Consider the following 21,544-nt stretch of genomic DNA (forward strand, 5'->3'; position numbering starts at 1 on the left):
TAGAAACACAGAGAAATATTGCAATAATCGTAGCTACCATAGCACGTTGCAGTTGCAAAACTCAAGACCTAAGCTTTCCACAAAATGTCCATTTTGTTGATCAAGAATCTCCTTAATAAAACGGAAATCATCGCTGGAGTCGCGTAATAATATATCTTTTCTTGCATGAAAAAATTAGACTCATGATTAGCTTAAGAAAATCATATTTAATTGAAGCTCTAGATAAAGTAGTAAGATTTTAAAAAATCTCTGGAAATTATTTCTTGAGCGTATAAAAATAACATTAATTTATTTCGTCGAACAATTTGTAAATTTTAAACAAGCAGAATAAAAGTGAATAGAAAATATTTGACGGCATGTACGAAATATTCTGGATTTAAAATATATTTACAATTAGTGATTTTTAATTCATATTAGCGAAGACTTATTAAACCTGAATTGAATAATCTTATTATGATAAAAACAAAATGGTAAAGTAATAAGACTTAGATATAATAAAAGACATGCAAATATATAAGTTTTATACTTTTAATTAGATATATGATTCTTGATTTACAGTTAATTTGCAGTACATTCAACATACTTTGTCAAAATTTGAATGATAGATTTTAAAATACGAACAAGAAAAATCGCAGTTTTTCTATTATATATAAAGTGTCTGTCGTAACGTGGCGTTGATATATTCTTGTCAGAGTTGATATTATATTTCTCTACAAAATGTATCGTCAATTTAACATAAAATTAAATTAAGTGATTTTTCAGATTTAAGCGGTCACAGTCAGAATATCTTATTATTTAGTGCTTCTCTCTTTCTGCGATATTATTCTCAAGTGAAATTGAAAGTCAGAAGCAAATAGCGTAGAAAATGAAATAAAAATTATAATGATATGGTATATTATCTTGATAGCCACTGATATTATATTGCGATATAATAGAAAAAGAATTGAAAAAAATGAGTTAATTTTTTTTACATCGTTTATCTATAGCTTATATTTTCTACGATCATTACACTGTATTATTTGATTGTTAATACGCATTTTAAAATTATTAAATATGTTACCAAAACAGGATAAAATATTTTTTAATATAATTATTGCACAACTAGTCTTTTTGGTAATTATTTGTCTCATGAAATACATACATGCGCGCGCGCACATACACACATACACACACATACATATACACACACATACACACACATACACGTACGCATGCACGCACGTATGCACGCACACAAGGTATTCTATGCAAGCAAAACTAGGCAGAACTGTTTTAAAATGATTAAAAATCAAAAAAAATATCACAAGGTAAAATTAAATGATTTTTAGACGCATCACATTTTTATATTACTCTTATGTATATTTATGCATAAGTCAATCTCTGCTGATAGAGTCACAAATGCTACAAACTTAAAATTAAAATAATTTCTAAATTAACTTTCTAGATATTTTTAAAGACTGAAAAACTATAATTAGTGTATCAAAAAATATATTATTCTATTTTTAAAAATAATATGCAATTTGCAATTGGATTCATGCATAAAAATGCATAAAAGTGATATGGAACAAGCTTAAAAATATTTAATTGTGCTTTCTAAAATTTTTATATCCAACTGTTATAAAGATACAGCTTCGTTCATTTGCATGGGATACCCTGTATATTTACAAATTGTATACAAATAACGAATTATAAAATCCAATAATTCTTAATTTTTATCACAGAAGAAAAGCGAATAACATATCATAGTATTATATAAACAAACATATATATATTAATCGAAAGACTGACTACTATTTTTATAACAAATTATTATTATCTTTTTTTCTCTTTTTCGAAATCATTACATTTTAGTTACGTAAACGCACAATATAAGAATTATTTTAAAATAATTAAAACAAACGCGTATGTATAAAATAGTGTATTGTTGTGTAGTGAGTGTTCTCTAGTGTAAAATGAAAAGCAAAATATTGACAAATATTAACAAATTTGAAAGATTAATTAAATAAAGACTAAACTACTGCACATTTTCTTTAAAAGAAGTTAATAACGAATTTTCTTTACACAAATTCTGTTTTTATCTCGATATGAAAAATGATTTAACGAAAGAACGTTATTGCATCGATTCTCAGTTCTTTTCTCCGGCAAGAGAAACTTTACTCTCTAATATGTAATAATAATTGCGCTTTACAAGTCAAGTATTGGTAAAAAAGAACTTATATACACCCCATGAAGTTGCTCTTACAAAGAATTTTTCATTATACAATATTTCGAACATGTCGATTTAATTCTTTGCCGATTCTTTGCGATGTTTTGCTCTTCATTTAAATTAATATAACGAATATGTGCGTCTTTTTTAATGTCAATATCGATAACAAAGATAAGCAATTGTTATATTCGACATTTAAAAGTGAAAAATATGACATGAAAAATATAATAAATATGAAATAAAGAATATAACGAGGCAAATTAAAATACATAAATACATAATAAAGAGTACAAAATTAATACACAATATTTTGATTAATTATATATATACAGGGAGGATATATTTAAAATTTTTTATTATAATAATCAATGATTTTCATTATTTAAAGAATTCAATAATCCAAGCAATATTATTTTACAATTGCTTATTTTTGACCGACATTAAAATCGCCTAATTAAAGTTTACGCACGTCAAAGACTATTAAAATAATAACATTTTTGAGCATTTCATTGATATCATATATATACATAAATATAATTTCATTAAATATAATGACAATAATTAGCAATTAGCATAATACTATCCGATTGCGTCATACTATGCGTTTGAGTGCAAATGTACCACTGTAGAGCAAAAAGTTGATGGAAACGTATATAATTCATCGCAATTGCTAATTTTACAATATTGCAACAGTCACATATTTGCACACATCTTAAACAATAATTAATCTTATTCTAATTGTTTACTATCACTCAACGACCAGTGCGACGATGTTAACCGACGATTAGTGAAAATCGCATTATTGCGGATTCTACACTTGCATTACTAAATTCTAGATTGGATTTTCAAATAACATGAGAACAAGATGTACATACAAATGATCTTTGTTCTTAACGAGGAAATAGAAAGTACAAATAAAATACACGCTCATTGGATTTGAATGAAGGGACAGGATTGCAATTATCATTGTTTTGTTCATCATTCTGGTAAGCAAGCTTTTCCAATTTCATTTCTTTCTTATTGCTTGGTTGATCAAGAGTAATTAATTGCACTTTTTGCTTATAAAAAACAAGAAGTCATTTCTTTAAAAGTACAGCATTTCATTGAAAGAGCGAAAGAAGAGATAAAAAAAAGAGAGAATAAATATTCGTCTAATATATATGAATAGCAATAAACTATTCGTAAATTCTGCTAGTATATTGCTTTTTGAATAGCGAATTCGCAAAATAAAAAATTCTTATGATTCTTAAATAATAATCGGGAAAATAATCGATTCGGTCAACGAGAAAAAAGAAATAAAAGAGATAAAAATATTTAGATAGTTTATAGGAATCATGTTACATTCAGCACCGTTTTATTCGACGACAGACCGTAGAATTTAATCTTGATATTATCTATGGAATAATTCGATTGGCCTTAAATCGCTGAGTCGTATATATTAATGATAACGTAGTGATAATTTATTTTCGTATAATATATTAATGATACTGTAATAATACTGTCGCGACTTGTCATTATATTAAATACTTTTTCGAAGCGCAATAACTTCTATAAAAATCCTCTTGACGTTCAAAAATTCCGCTTACAACGACTACAAATCCTGAGAAAGTCTTTTTGTGTGATACTATAGTTTAACAAAAATTAAATTTTCTCAGACTTACATTAGAACAAAAGTTGATCAATCTCTTTATATAATTTTCTTTTATATTATAAATATAATTCCAGCCTCTTAAATATCGTATTACGTTACAATTTTGAAAAATTGAAGTTAAACTTGTGTAAAAAAGATTGTCTTAACTTAAAATTTTAATACTTATTTAATGTTATATCTGTAATATGTATGATGTGTCAAATAACTTTTATTTTGTGTTCAAAATTAATTAAATATATAAGTAAATATATAATTAATTAAATATAATTAAATATATTGTCGGAATATTCAATACTTAAAATATTATTATATTAATAATATTTGATAATGAAAGAATATTAACCTTAACATTTAAATTTAATATTTATAACAAATATCTTGCAAAAGCTTAAAAATTTAAAAATATATTTAAATTTTGGCAGAAATAAAATTTTTTCCAGTATATCGTATAATAATTACGTTTAATTAGCACAAATTATGTTGATATAGTCTTTCTCATATTTTTAACCTCAATTTTCTTAAAATTATAAAGATTTTCTGAGCCAAAAATCATCTTGAACACTAAAAAATTAATAAATTTTTCTTTTTATTTTTTTATTTTTTTTGGTTGAACTGATTATTTTTTATGCTAATTTTACGAAGCAGTGAATCAAATACTTGATAGTAAGTTGAGCTGGATATTTACAAACATTTCTTTAAACAAAAAATTTTAAAAACATATTTTGAACAAGGAAATAGATTTTCCTCTACATCATATATACAATAATTAGTTTAGTAAATTACTAGAATTAAACTTATAATTTAAAGTATTCTTTTTTATAATTTCAACTTCAATTTTTTTTTATTGTAAAGACTTTCTAAAGCGAAAATCGTAAACATTAAAAAATTATTATATATTTTCGATTAACAATGCCAATAAATTTCGATAAATTATCAAATATAACTACAAATTTAAATTATATAATGATCAAATCCACGTTCGGGACAGAAATTTCTAATAATTTCTAATACAATGAAGAATGATGTTTGATTTTTCTACTTAATGCGATAATAAAACTATAATTATTATATATTCCTATAGGTTACAATAATATATAATTACAGTATAACAGTTATGTTTTATGTATCAGTTTTAGCATCGATTATGGCCTAAAAAAATTCTACTTAAAACAATTTATGAATTAACATTTAGATATACACATAAAAAAATTTTTCTTAAGCTTTAATTTATCAAGCAAAAACAATCGAATGATGTCATGCCCGTTTAGTCGCGAACGTGCAAATAAACAATAATCGTCAACTAGCATTAGATTAGCTAAATATTAAATATCAATTTTAGATCTTTCCATATCTATATATATATATATATATATATATATATATATATATATATAGTGACTTAATTTTTTCTCACTTTATGAATTTTCAAACTAAAATATAATACATTATATTTAATTTAATAATCTTTTCTAAAGACAAAATATTAATACTTTAATTACCAAAATTGAGATTGTATGTGTTTGTGAAAATTGAAATTTAATGGATAACTTTAAAATCATTAGTCTTATATTTACAAATGAGCATTTATATTAATTAAAAATTTATTTTTCTCAACATAATTATGTGTGTACGCATGCATGCACGCACATACATATATACATATATTCATACATGTGTGTATATACATGTATGTATGTATAATATAAATTTGTTTCAATCAAATCAGAAAATTAATTTTAATTGCAACATAATATTATAATAAAATTTTCTTTATTGTTACAAAATTCACCAAATTAGAAAACGTTCTATAATATTCGTATCTCAGTAAATAATCAGTAGTAAATATTCAAATTAGATCATTTTTTGAAACAGATTTGATACAAGATTTTAGACAAATTTAATACAAGATTTTAGAACAGATTGAATACAAGATTTGATGTAATATAAGGAAGATTTAATTTCGTCGAAGAAAGCATGAGACTTACAGAAGAAGACCTTCCAAGGTACATCTTTCAATTCGCAAAGAGTACATTAAGAGATATATGGGACCAACCAGGCTTTCCATCGTTCTCGAACTTCTCAAAGTTACATTCGCTCAGGTATTCTACCAGGGTACCCATCCAGAAACGAAACGCTTCTTCTCGCAAAGTGCTCAGCAATGTTCAGTCGTTCAGTCGGAACCTCCTTCCTTCCTCCGCGGACATGATTTTATTGATCCTCGCGAAACACGACACACTTCTCATTGGCTACGAAAGCTTGCTTAAAAAAACTAACTTTGGCAATAGGATATAATGTATATGTATCTAACATATACGAGTTTCATGCAATGTATGTCGCGCATAATTATCGTCGGCATATAAGAAAAAGGATGACTCTTTTTTTTATCTTCTTCGTGTTTTCATCCATTTAGTATAATGACGGAAGATTTAGATGGGATTTATTTGTTTCATATTAACTTATATATATATGATTTATGTATGCATGTATATATGATTATGTTATGTTGTATTGGTGTGCGCGTATGTATATGTGGTACATATTAAATGTGTTTGCAGTACTATTGTGTTTAAAGACGCTGTTTTATGCACTAATGTTTACAGGTTTTGTCTCAAAGACTGCTTCCAAACTCACTCGATCTTCGTCGGTCGATGTGCTTCATGTATGTCTCCGAATATATGCTTTTAGTACGATCGTCATATCTGAAAACAGAATTAACATTATTGTATCTGGAAACAAAATTAAAGGTCGAAATTAATTTCTTCCGCAAAGTTACATAAAAATGAAATTTTGTACAATATCCATTTATCCTTTAAACTGATACATACACACACACACACACACATGTATACATACATATTTATATACATAGAAGTTCCAAATTTAGACAATCGCAGTTTGCTATTACTTCTATGGATAAAAAAAATGTTAAATGAATATTGTTTCGGAAACGCTTTATTAAAAAGTTGTAACAAAAATATTATACATAAAAAAATTGCGAATACATGCAGATGCATAACATATTTATCAATGTTCGATATTTCTGATCAATATCTAATAATCGTTTATTTTAGCTATGTTTTTTTTATTTTAACTCGATTGTGAAAAACTGAGAATGTAAAAATGCATTAAATATATCACATACACAAATACCAAATTGTTGAATTGTGTTATCATAGATTGTACTGGGAATAAAAAAATAAAATAGGTCCTAATCTTTTATATAGATCACTTGATGTATGATAAGTAAAAAAATATTTGCACACTTCATCTCATTTAAAATAATCTTACACATGTAAAAATAACAAAATAATACTATTAATATTAATAAAGTGATTTTTATACTTTATTCAATTTTAATTCAAATGGATGTATTAAATAATGTAGCCAAAAAAATTGCGTATATTGTAGAACATAATGTTATATAAATGAAATCATAAATCTTGTGTGTCGATCTATGTTAAATTTATGCAACTAGTTTAATCCTTTGCTATACACTGACATTGCTACACATGTACATAGTATACATCAAACAACTTTGGGAAAGCAAAGAGTTCAATTAATATTGTTACAAAGTGTATACAGCTATTAATTAATTAAATTTAATGCAAGTTATTTCAAATAGAAGGATTATTAAACGTTTTCTTTAAACACAAATTAATAATTCATTATTTTTTATCATATAGTTTATAATATAGTTTGTTTTAAAGAAAAATACTGCATAAAAAGCATTTATATTAAATAAAAAAATAATGATGATTATTTTTAGCATTTTTTAATAATCCTTACTTGTCAGTTTATTCTTGTGTGTTTATTGCAGTTCAGTCGTCATCGTGCATCATTGCGGATGCGACTTGTGTGAGATACGCAGTGTATGTAATTGAACAGAATAATGAAGTAATTGGCGCAGAGAATGAAAATGGAGATACATGACGCCATATATCTACGCGGATTAAAATAGGTTTAATTTATGAGTTTAATGATATCCTTTCTTGGATTCGCAAATGCTTGAGATAAATTCGTGTTCATAATAATCGTTCTGTATATATTCATTGTTTTATTATTCAGTATATAAATTACTCGCTATTAGCAACAACAAAGCATCGTACAATAATTTAATAGATACACAAATTATAATAAATGTTATCATAACAAAATGATCCTGAAGCATTCATAAATACATTTAACATCTTATGTCGTCTTTATATGATGAATACCATTCAAATTACGAAAACTAATTTTAATAATTCTTTCTCTCTTTCTCTCAATGTGTGTGTATGCCATTAAATTTATATATTATTATAATATTTATTATTTTAATTAGATAAAGATTAAAATATTTTTATTTATTCTTAATTAATGGTTTAATGATTTTTGCAAAATTAATCCACATATTTTAGTTGTATTTATAATTATAATGTAATTATATGTCATAGTATTCAGACTTTCTGTGCCGTTTCAAAAAATTGCAGAGATGTACACGATTAAGTTATATTATTAAATTTCATTAAATTTCATTAAAGCTTTATAGAGTAAATAAATTTACAGTTTATAATGGAAAAAGTACATTTTTGCATAATTTCGCATGCAATATGATAGTAACTATAATAAAATAATTATAATTAACAAAATATACTTAAAAAATAGTTTATATTAAATAAAATCGTACTAAATAAAATCAAAATAAATTTAATAATTTTGCTTTATTGATTCTATTCTTTCTTAATAATATTTTTAATCTGTATTTAATGGAATTATGTAAATGTATTTTTTTATTATATGTCATAAAAAAAGATATAAAACTATTAAGATATAAGATATTATAACAGAGACATGATTATGATAGATAGCAAAAATTTTCAAATACAACATGAAGTTCAAAACATTAACAATTTTACAAATATATACTTAAATATATAACTTCAATAGAATTTTGTAGAGAACAGAAAATGATTATAACATACATATATACATGGTATTATTTATGAAAGAAGTACGTGAATCTATATAAAGTTTACAAATTTAAAAATACTTTTATGTGAAAAATTGCAAGACAAAAAAAAGATGTATATGTTAAAACGCATAATGTATGCATGAGGTATAATAATAAATTAAAATTTGAATAAAAAAAATTACAAGTATTATCGTAAAAAAAATTTAAAAATATATGTACATATAAATAATTTAAGCTTTACATACATATGTAATTGTTGCTCAACATCCGGAGTAATATTGTTATCTATTATAAATGATAGCAACTTGTTAATTGATTTCTGATATATCAAGAAAGAAACATTTTGTATTATCAAGTGACAAATATAGCAACATGAGCAATTAAATTTGAAAAGATAAAGCGATAGAATGAATGCATACCTTCAGGTGTTAGACCAGATCGTACCTGAGGGATGGTCGACGGAAGTCCAGCGCTTCGAGATCCGACGGTTCGCGTTTACAGAGCGAACAAAAAGCGCACTGTAGCGTGTTTTTAAACGCTTCTCGAAAGTCACGATTAAAGTACGCATAGATCAATGGATTCAATGCCGAGTTTGTATATCCAATCCAGAAGAGGATCGCGATCACGATATTGGGACACGGACAGCTTTCGCCGCATAACGCCGTAGTAACGTACCTGATAATTGTACAAAATTAAAAATTATTTATTTGTACAAATTTTAGTACAAAAATAATTAATTTCAAGTTTATGCTGGATTTCTGTAGGTATGTATATACATATATAAAAAAAATTCTATAGTATATATTTAATAATTTTTTGAAAAATATTTTTTTAACCGTCTTTGTTTTATCAATGTAAATTTTCCACAGAATAATAAATTCATTAATAATTCGTTAGTGATGATACAATAGGAAACAATGAGAAGGAAGGAAAGATTAATTTAACATATCAAAATTCATATACCAACGCACACTTGGACCCACGTACCAGAGGAAAAATGGCAGCCAACAAAGGATGAAAGTACCCATAATAATACCTAACGTTCTTGCCGCTTTATGCTCCCTTTTCATTTTCATCATGTGTTTATCTTTCGTGGGAGTGTGCAAATGTTCAGTATTAATCTCGTTCAATGTTAGCGTTTTCGATGATCCGCCGCTATTCAGTTCTCCGTTTAAATTATTAAGATCTTTACTCGGTCTATGACTAAGTAACATAGCATTGCCCATTCTGCTGTGCATCTGCTTTTCTTGTTTATTAGCCTCTTTGAATATTGCAAAGTAAGTGAAAATCATAATGGTGCAGGGTATCCAAAAGGATATACTCGATGAAAGTATGGCGTATATTCTGTTGACTTTGAATTCGCATAGTTCTGGGTGCTTGTGCCTATGCACACTGTTCTCTTCCGTAGTGTACCAACCGTAAAAGATTGGCACGAAGGAAATAATGGCTGGCGCTAGCCAGCAAGCGAGCAGCATAAATGCCACCACTCTTTTTGTCATGTTAATAGGATACTTAAGCGGCTTCACGATTGCGTAATATCGATCCACTGAGATACACATTAGATGAAGTATCGAACTAGTGCTGAAATATACATCCAGAGAATTCCAGACATCGCACATGAAGTAGCCAAAGAGCCACCTGCCAGTTATCTGAACGCTAGCATTGAAGGTCATTGCAAACATCGCCACAAGCATGTCCGCTAATGCTAGCGAGACCACGAAGTAGTTCGTTATGATTCGTAGTTTTCTGTGTCGTATCACGGACACCATCACAAGGAGATTACCGAACAAAGCCGTAGTGATGATTGAACCAAGGATGCAGACTTTCATGATGGCTGATGGCACATCCGGCCAATTGATCTCCACAACGTTCACTTCAGTGTTATTGACGTAAGGATCCTCCTCAGTCGAAGTGACATCCAGCATCGACGTCATATCGAACGAAGAGATCTCCGCTGGATCGAATGTCGTTTTTGTGGTCATCCTCGCTCAATGACGGTCCCTGCCGTCACCGAGCGTCGACCACACTTTGGTTTATCCTCTCGGTCAAACGGAAGAGTTCCGAGAAGGTGACTTTAGGTGACGGAAGTCCCAACCAATCGACGTGCAAGGCAGACATTCATTGTTGATTCGAGAAAAAGAATGTTCCTTTCTTACGAATTTGTTTTTCTTAACCTTGTTTGTCAACATAATTGGCGTGAGATTCACGATGCCGACTCATAAGAGGCGCCTTGTAAAAAAGTTTTAGCTCATTTCTAGCATCTTATTTTGCTGTCACGCATGCACTCTTCTGGATCTGTAAATGAGAAAAAAGGATATTTTTATAAAAGAAAATCAAGGAATTCTTTTTAATCTACAAAAAGTATTGTGATACAAGCGAGTAGATGATTATAAAATTCACAAATGTAATTTCAAAAAATCATTTTTATTAAAGTGTTCACAAGATATATTTAATTTAAATGCGACAAAAAATTGGCATATAATTATAGCGGCGATAAAACCATTTTGTTTTACAAAATATTCGAAAAATATTTCATTATTTTTAATGCCGCGGTAGGATTATTAGAAGCTTCCTTTTAATATTTTATATTAACATTATTGAATTGTGTCAACTCAAACAGCTTAAAATCTTTATTAATTAAAATTCATCAAATTCTTATGAATTTAAATTTCTATTTATATAATAAAGATAAAACAGAAATTATATATTATATATTATATATTATACATTATAGTATATATTTGATGAGTTTACACATTTCTAAATTGTGTTTTATCATCAGATTTAAGTTTGCAAAATAGCAATTAAATTTTGTTTTAAGGCGGAAGATATAAATTTGAAACACAGTTCGGATAATGCAAAAACAGTTTATAGAAATAAAACAATTCCTTCCAATAAATCAAATATTTTGTATATTAATTGATATAAACTATTTCGGGAACCGCAGAAATTGGAATTTGAAAATCGCAAAAAATATGTCTAAAAATCAAGTCTCGTTTGTTTTTTAAAAGATATTATTTTAAAAAGATATTATAAAAAATTTATCTCAGAAAGACTAACTGTAAATACAGTGTACTACAAACAAGTTACGAAACGTTGAATCATCTAACAAAAGAACTGGAAACGAAATGTGACGACCCAAGAGTAAATCTTCTTGCATGACACATTTACTCACAATGCCGCAATAATCCATAACAATGTTGAATAATCTTTAACAAAATATTACAGCTTTATACCTATTCTATTCGTCTGAATTGATGCCAACAAATTATTTTTATCCTCATTACTTGTAAAAGAATATCATTTTATTTATTTTCTAACATTTAAATAAGTGTAACAAAAATTAAAAGTGATTGAACAGAAAAGCATTTTATTGAAGATACATAAATTACAGGATTAGTCTAATAAATATATAACTAAATGAAATTATATCATGTAATTAGAAATATAAATAAACGATTTTCTTCAGATTTCTCTTACGATGTTTTTCAAATTTTTATACTTCTAAATTTTCTCAGACACGCATTTACATACGCATACACAAAAAATCTGTTTTTATAAATATTATTAATAAATAAAATAAATATTTGTCAAGCACATTTACACGAATTAATTAAAAGTTTACAATGTTATTATTAAAAATATTATTAAAAATATTTATGATTAAAAATATATTGTTAAAATTATTAAAAATTTAATATTAAAAATTCATATATGTAAAATCGTTAAAATTTTAAAAATTGTTATCAAATTTTTTATTGTTGTAATTTTTCTTTTTCTCTTTCTTATGATATTTTTTTTTATTTTTACAATTACAACAAATTATTGATGTCACACAACTAATAGATGAATTTAGATGATTTGAGATGCAATACACAGACAAATTTATATAATTAAATGATCCTTTGGCATATAACCACTTCGATTGTTGCAATTCCTTCGAGATTTGCATATCAGTTGGTACGGCAGTTTTCCATTCGTTTCTATTCAAAATGAGGACACGTCGGAAGAGAACTGGCAATCTTCAATGGAATGTCCTCTTTTTTCCCCACCTTTTGCTCACCATTCCTCTTTGTCACTGTTTCTCCCTTCTCCGTGTCTTTCTGTCTCTTCCTCTGTACAATAGTCATGTAGCGACAGTGCTGTGTCAAGTGTACTCTTGTCAAGACCGTGTAATTTATGATCCACTATTTTTGCGGTACATTTAAGTCAATTATTCTGACGGTAGTATCGGTCAGTCCTAAAGAAAACAATAGAAGAAAAAAACTGTTATTATCGAAAAGATAATATTTTTATTCTTCAATAAGCGCGTGCCGATCTTATAAATTACATGACGTAAAATCACATGAGAAAAAGATACGATATACATTCTTGATAAAATTTTGTTTTACTAAAAAAAATAGCTAATTTATAAACGCAAGAGGTTTGATTAAATGTGAATATTTGATTAAATTTATGACAGAAATTTCATGCTATCTTCATCTTGATCGCGAACAGTTTTCCTTCCGCAAAGGAGAAGAAAGAGAAAAAGAAAAAAAGTGAAAGAGAGAAAGAGACAAAAAAAATATATATATATATATATATATATATATATATATATATCTTTCTCTCTCTTTCTCTTTTAAAAATATATATAATTATATACTTCTCTATGCGTTTTAAAATATACATTTAATTATTTTAATGTATAATTTTATGAGATAGTAAATAAAAAATTTGATTTACTTAATTAAATAATTATTGCAATTAAACTCTTACATTATTTAATATCTATCATAGTGAATGTTAGAAGAAATAATATAAAGGGGAACATGTTTTTCCACATGAAACTAAATAATCTAACGTGATTGAGAACATAATCTTACGGTCAATGAATCTTATTTCAAGTATAAAGTATGATCAAAAAATATGGTGATTGCCATAGCGCGTTATATATAGTAAAAAGAGGGGAACTTTTGTAATGAAATTTAATTGTAAAACTTCCCCTTATAATATATAACAAGTTTCAACTTTAATATACAACAAGTTTCAGTTGTTTAGTTCGATCAGCCAGTATTAAGTTATGGTTATATGAAAGTTTTTAAGTTGTTGTAAATTACGAACAATGCATTAACATAGATAAAAAAATTATATGTGTGCATATATATTCCAGATTTATATGCCATTTTGACACTATGCGACTTTTGGCTCTTTCTCAAAATAAAAATAATAATGAAAAGGAAGACTGAAGCAGCTATGATAATGCAATTAAAAAGAAATCAATGCACTTAGGAAAAAAGATTTCTAATTCTAAAGTGACAAAAATGTTAGAATAAATATGTAATAAGCGGGAAAGAATATTTTAAAGAGGACAATAAATTTAATTTTATTCAGGTATTTAGGTATTTGTATTTCTGATCGCGTATATAAAACTGTATAATAGCTATATAATAATTATGTATAATATTTAAATAATTATGTATGGTAATTTTGGATTTATTAGTTGGAGAAATTTTTATAAGTATCTAAAACCAAAGGGTGAAAATATATATCTATTTAGAAAAAGATCGGAAATAAAAATGTATAAAAATATATAATACCTATACCTAAAAAAAATCAAAAATAAAAGAAGAGATATGTATTTTCATGCGATTAAAGTACTTTTTAATTTTACATCAATTTTTAAATCTTTAACAAACTTCTACTTCTGAAGTTTATACCAATATGCTATGATGTATATGTGGTATATTTCCCTTTCTTTTATTATATATTTTTTATTAAATATTTTGTAAATATTATATATGTATAATATAAAAAATTAATTAATATTTTGATTATCAACATTACTCGTTCAATAACTTTGATTTTGACATATAAATATTTTATTAAAATCATGATTCTAAATAATTTTAGAAAGAATTTTAGTTTTTTACATTATTTATTAGAAAATTCTTAACAAAAGTTTATGTAAAGCGAGGAAAACTGAGAATAAGAAAGTCAATATTGGACACAGTTTATTTGAATATTATTACTCGAACTTTCTACATATACTTAGACAAACACACACAGTCTTTATATAAAATATTTAAAAATATCAAAAATTGAAAGGTGAATGTACGAACGGAACATGGATTCTACATGAGCCTGCAATTTCTTTTCGCACGAAGTAAATTCTATCTTACATTAAAGATAAAAAATAAATATATAAGAAGAGAAGAAGCAACATTCCCTTTCCTAATTTTAGATTAGATCTAATGTAGAGCAGAGAATCCCTCTCCCGTTTATTTATTTTGCATTTCAATTATAATTCATGTTCACGAATCATATAACGCTATTCCTGAAAAATAAATCGAAAAGTTCTGAACCATTTTTTTTCTGCGATGCTCAACGAAAGAGGGATTATTAAAGGGCATTCATACAAGCAGTGCTGTTTTTAGGGCATACATTCATAAAAATCGCATATTGAATACTATATGTGACTATACGTACAATGATTTCGTTTAAATCCGCACATGCACGTGTGTGTATATGTATATGTATACTTTTTTTTATTTATTATAAAATATAAAATATTTAACAAATGTTTTAAAATATTATACAAAATAACACTAAAAAATTTCTATATAATTTTCTCATACGTATTATATTTAAAAATTATTTAAATAATATTTAAATAATTATAAATAATATTTAAATGTTGTTTATGATTTTAGGTATTAGCAAAATATAATAATTAATAGGAATTTAAAATTACGGAGATTAGATGTATGAAACATACAAAGACGATGTCCTATTATATTTGTATTTTATTTAAATTCACTTTTATGTACACATAAAAATCGTACACGTCAGTTCATGAATTATATTTTAAGTCCGGTGCATAGTGACTTTGTATAGAAACAGATAGTGCCATATGAAAAATATGCAGCGTTCTCCCAAAGCAACATTATTTATGCTCACATAAATTTTTTTGGTTATATTCGTTCTCAGTTGCACAGAGCATACATGCATCGCGATCCACAGTAGTTGAAATATGTCTGCCTTTTGCACACGTTGCGCCATGATGCATTTAGAATGCTTTTCCCATTCCACAGGATGCCCTTTCTTAACGCGATGGCCTCGTGATAATGTAGCTTCACCAAAGTAAAAAAAAAAAACGAGAACGTTTTTCATTTAATGAAAAATCGGTTCGAAAATAAAAAATTATGCACAACTACTTGCAATTGAATAATGTAAATATTCAAGTAGTCTATCGAATATTAAATACTGCGACAAAATTAAATGAAATATAGAAATATAATTTGCATGTTTCATTCTTTCTAAAATTTGTGGTAAAGTTAAAGAAGTTTTTATATAGATTTAAATAAATTAGTTGCGTGTGATTTTTAAATTAAATTAGATATACTAAACATAGTTATACATTATATACGTTATCCATTTTTATCTAAATAATGGAATAGAGAATAATAAATAATAAATATATATGAAGAGCAATAAAAAGTATATTATTAATTTTTTAATAATAATATATAGATTTTATAATAATATATAGTTAATTATATATATATATATATGTACATGTATAGTCACTGTATCATTTTGCTAATTTTATCTACATGCTTTATTATTTATTTAAAATAATAAATCAATATTTATATATAAATAAACATGTAGACGGGAAAAGGGCCCCTTTCCTTGTGCACCTTCTTTCATCTCAAAAATATTCTAACTTAATCCAAAGCTAATTTTAATTTAAAATAAAAAATGTATATAGGTTTGGATTAAGTTTGAATTTTGCCGAGGATGCAGAGAGCCCTGCGCTCTTAAATGCTTTATGATATATTTCGGAAGTTACCAAGTATCATAATCTTGAAAACATATATTAAAGTTAAAGTAATTGTGTGTGTGAGATATAAATTTTTTTTTTAATTTTATTTTTACAATATATTTCAAAGTTGCATATCTTAAAAATTAATAGAGTAACCACACCACGTAATTCAAAGTATATATTACTGAGAATTGTATCTTTTATAATATATGTTAAAAAAATAATTTGTGAGCTGTAACTTAATGTCAACATTTTATAAAAAATATTTAAGAATAATTAATTAATTATAATAAAAAGTTTTAAGTTTTCTTTCTGTTTTAAGAAATTAAACTATTGATTTATTTATAATATTGTATATGTATATAATCCTTGATAAAAACATGATATAAATTGTCATTAAAGATTTTTTTAAGTCAGTTTATAAAAATGACTAATTTATGTTTTCCATTATTTTATTATTTATAAAGAAAGAATCACAAAGAATGCGTAAATGATAGTATCGTGAGCATAATCATGTTAACAGGGATTAAGGAGAATTAAGAAAGATTGTTAATGCATCCATATGTTTCATATAATCATGAGATTATAATCAATCAAAAATCACACAATAATTCCTCAGTGATAAACATTTTAATTTAATTGCAGTAATATGCTTTTCCAGGATGAAATCTCACTGATTGCGTGAAATGAAGGCTCTAAGAAAGGATTGTGATTGAATGAGAAAAATCATAACTGGCTTTGTGTTCACACAAATAGTATGAAAATAATACGAAAAATAAACATAATTATAAAAATTTTTTATGAAAGGAAGATATAGAGTTTAATATAGAATAATATATCGTATTAATAAATAGAACATATCGATGAAAATTGACAAGTAATATGCATAAGACTGAATCAAGTTTTTACTTAAAAATTTAATGTTATATTTCTCTCTCTCTCTCTCTCTCTCTCTCTCTCTCTCTCTCTCTCTCTCTCTCTCGTATACACACACATCTAAATTTCTCTATTCCTGCTTTCATGCGCAAATTTTATCTCTAATACAGAGGTAGAGAAAGTAGCAATGCAAGATTCTGTAAGTAAGATAAAAGATAATATCGGAATTTTCACTTCATCCACGGGATAAAGAAATCGTGATGTTTTATGTTGTTACACAATTATATATTACTCTTATCTTTCTCTCTTATTAATTCTCTCATATTATCTTTCTCTCGTTCGTTATATCTTTTTTAATTATGTAATGGCGAATGCCTTATTTAAAGAATGCATGGAAAAATCGCCAGCAAACATTGTTGCATTTGCTGTTTGGGCATATATAAATATACATATACAAGTTATATACTTGATATCATTCTATTATTTACAAACATAACATAATATGTCTCTTTTTTAGTATTTTCAGGAGAATTTTGCATATTTAGAATGTACAAATCTACGGAAAAAATTGTGCGTGGAAGACATATTGCACATCCATGCAGAGGATCGCATCACGTAACAATGCCGAGTATGTAAATCGCACGCAATTGTCTGCTGAATATAAGTAGAATTCTCAACGCTAAGGTTGGCCAAGGACAGACTTTGTGGAATTCGAAAGATCAATGATAAGTCGGTCTCGTGCCTTACCGTTCCACTCGTAATGAGAATTTCTCGCATTTCCGAGGGCAATGTGTATCGTAGTTGCGCAAATCATCAAATGTGTCACGAAATTAATAAATTGGATAATTGTCGGCGTCTCGTCAGAACATTACAAACATTAGAAACGTTCACGCATCTATCGGCAAGAATTCCTCGAGTTTATTTTTAATAAAACCTAGATATAAACTTTAATAAATTGCGAGCGTAAATTGTTTAAAGTTTGAAGTAGAAATGTTTTGTGTTTTAAACTTTCGAGCAGTATCTGCAATTCGGACAAAACTAACATAATAATAATTAAATTTTGATTAATAATGCTCGAATATTCGGCTATTTGAATTCCAATAAAATTCTGAACAATTTGTATATTTTTCAAGTTTCTAAAAATTCGGAAAATATCTTTCCAAACAGACTTAAGATTATTAAATAAAAGACTAAAAGAAAATCATCAATATTTTCCAATCTTATTGCAAAGCTGTTTTATAACATAGGGTTTTATATTATAATGGCAGTTTTCCAGTAATTAAAATGCTTCAGATTCTTTTATTACTGACTCCATGTGAATAACAATGACATGTTAATATATTTAAGATCTTCGATTAAAGAGAGAAATGCACATATCATCTGTGTAGACAATATTGTCAAAATTTTATTTGTGTTGCAAGTTGTTTGTTGTGTTGTATTATCTGATAAATTTTGTCGTTTTCTTTCTCATTTATTTTTTAAACGAGCGTCTATTTACCAACAAGCTCGCAGACTTCTCAATTTGTCAGCATAAGGAGATACGCAGATCTTTTAAAATTTAATATTCGCGATTTTTTTCCCTCTATGTTTCTCTTTTTCTTCTCCTCTCATATCGCTTGTGCCAAAAGCTTCCAATAAAATATGAATAGCACACACATAAGTCATCCGACAATATAAATATCATCGTTTCAGTTTGAAATATTTTCATCTGCTAATTCTTCAAACAGTTCGTTGTTTCAACAGAAAAACATCACATTGATTTATAATGCAATATAATTAACATACACAGCAAAACAGCGCTATATATAAGTATATATATAAAATATTTCTGTGGAGTTATTTATTCTTTATCCGTTATTGAATATATCGACATTTTCCATAAGTTAAACTTTAAAAGCTAAATTTTAATTTTATCGAACAATATTTTCCAACTTTTTTTTCTTAAATTGAACTTATATTATGCAACTGTATGATCCAAAAATATTTTATTATTTAATATTATTAAATTGTTTGAAGAACGTTTTTTATGGGCAGAATAATTCAAAGTGTTTATACTGAAAAATTAATAATAAATTGTTGTTTGGTCACGTATCTGTTATTTCTTATTTGTTCTCAAATAACAATTGAATAATTTCAATAACTCTCTAATTGCCATTTTATATATATATATTAAGAAGATATTATTTTTGCAAAACTAGAGAAAGTCCACAAGTTCATACGTTTTAAAAAAAAATAAAAAAAGGTATTGTTTTAACGTTAATGGTGTCCCGTAAAAGGGATATCGCAAGGTATAACATTATAAATATGCATCAATTAGGAATAAACAGTTTTTTGTATTATAAAATTTAATTAATTAATTTCCATATATTTCAATATATATTAAAAATATTATCTTCAATAAAGCCCAAGAGACACGGTGAGAGCATCCTATTAATACATATCCCGATTAGAAATAACCACTCACAGCAATCAATGCTCTTTTCACTAGCCCAGGCGTGATTGACCAATTAGGAGATTCTGCGTTCAATCGGGACGTGGGCCGATATAGATATTCAATACGGTAATATCAAAAATTTAGTACAGTTTATTATCGTTATAAAATATATCATTTATTTCAAGAAAATTTTGAAAATATTTTAACAATTTTTATTGAAAAGTTTTCTTATATTGATAAGCTATATTTCGATAATATATACATATATGTTACGTAGATAAAATTTCGAATATATTATATAACATATAAACAGACATATATTTCTTACATATGTTTTTCGTGTTAAAACAACTTTTCGATTATTCAAACAAATTTAATATTTCTCCTCAATTTTCCTGATTAAACATAATATTGCTATAAATATTATTTATTTATACATATATGTATAAGGTATTTATTATATGTTATATAATGCATTATACGTCATGCATGCACGCTACTAGAAATATTTAGTTTGTTCAATTATATTATAGCGTATGAAGGCATAAAGTAAGAAAAGTTGTTATCACGTATTATAATCCAGATCCATATGATACAATGTTTAAAACTCATTTTTCAAAAATGTGATTTCGGAATGCATTATTGTTTCACATGAATGGTTTGACATTTAGTTCTCTCCTTTTGCGCCTTGTCCTAAATTTCAAATTTGCAAAAATAATAACAAGAGAGAAACATAGTGGTATATGAACAATATAATATTTAAAAAAATACATATCTTTCCAGTTATAAAATATATAAAATGTTATAAAATTTCTTCCTAAAATAATTTTTATACATCGCACGATAAAGTTCATCGATATTTAATTGAAACCAAGTTATTTATCTAAATAGAATAAATTGAACAAAATAATCAAAATTATATTAATGATTTTCAAGAAAAAGATATGTGAAAATTAAAAGAGACTATTTCTCAAAAATTGTGATATCATTCTCACTTGTTAAACATTTTCTAAGGCATTTAAAAATATATTTAAGAATCATTTTAAATAACTCAAAATGTTCAAAAAATTAATATTTAAAAGAATTAAAAATATTTTACGTTTTAATTATTTTCTGTGTCGATCTTCTATAAAATCACTTATAAATTGATAAACAAATATTAGAGTACTTGGATAGACGAATTAATTTCAGATTTAATTTTAAGAGAGAGTTAGCTCTTTTAATAAACTATCTTAATTTGTCTACCTTAAACATTCTATTTTTTAATTTATTTTTATTTTTTAGTCTTCTTATATCTTTAAACATCCTATTTTTAATAATAATTGTTAAAAAAATAATTTGGACAAAAATTATTTATATATTTTAATAATGTATTTTCTTAAAATGTTCCTATTTCAATAATATTATTCCTATAATTCTAAAGAACGTTGTTGTATGTATTAATATCTATATATTACTTATTTAATGTTGAACTCTTTATATTATCTTTCTACATTAAATCTTACTTAGTACATAAATTTTTATTTATTAATGATTATATATAATTTTTTATTAATAACGATTTAATAAACAATGATTAAAATTTTTGAAGTTTCTTTAGGTTATTTGTCATTTATTTT

General features: G+C 26.0%; 1 protein-coding gene across 9 annotated transcripts in view; it reads right to left on the reverse strand.

Moving 5' to 3' along the window:
- Nucleotides 1–514: 514 nt before the first annotated feature.
- Nucleotides 515–21,544, reverse strand: part of LOC145962781 (octopamine receptor beta-2R) — a 58,214-nt gene continuing 37,184 nt past the window's right edge. For 3 of the 9 annotated variants that reach the window (XM_083084130.1, XM_083084127.1, XM_083084131.1), the window contains 3 exons: nucleotides 9,796–11,103; nucleotides 9,253–9,483; nucleotides 515–6,556 (listed from right to left, as the gene is read on the reverse strand). In XM_083084130.1, the coding sequence (XP_082940256.1) occupies nucleotides 6,466–6,556; nucleotides 9,253–9,483; nucleotides 9,796–10,790 (1,317 nt within the window). In that variant the 5' untranslated portion in view covers nucleotides 10,791–11,103 and the 3' untranslated portion in view covers nucleotides 515–6,465. Of the gene's footprint in view, nucleotides 6,557–9,053; nucleotides 9,094–9,227; nucleotides 9,484–9,779; nucleotides 11,104–12,860; nucleotides 13,049–21,544 lie in introns of those variants that run through there. The other 6 variants (XM_083084129.1, XM_083084128.1, XM_083084134.1 and 3 more) reach the window with 6 other exon arrangements.

The sequence above is a fragment of the Camponotus vicinus genome, unplaced genomic scaffold, assembly GCF_025532165.1.
Source record: "Camponotus vicinus isolate PSW18456_S1 unplaced genomic scaffold, iyCamVici1.0 SCAF_12, whole genome shotgun sequence".
Lineage (NCBI taxonomy): Eukaryota > Metazoa > Arthropoda > Insecta > Hymenoptera > Formicidae > Camponotus > Camponotus vicinus.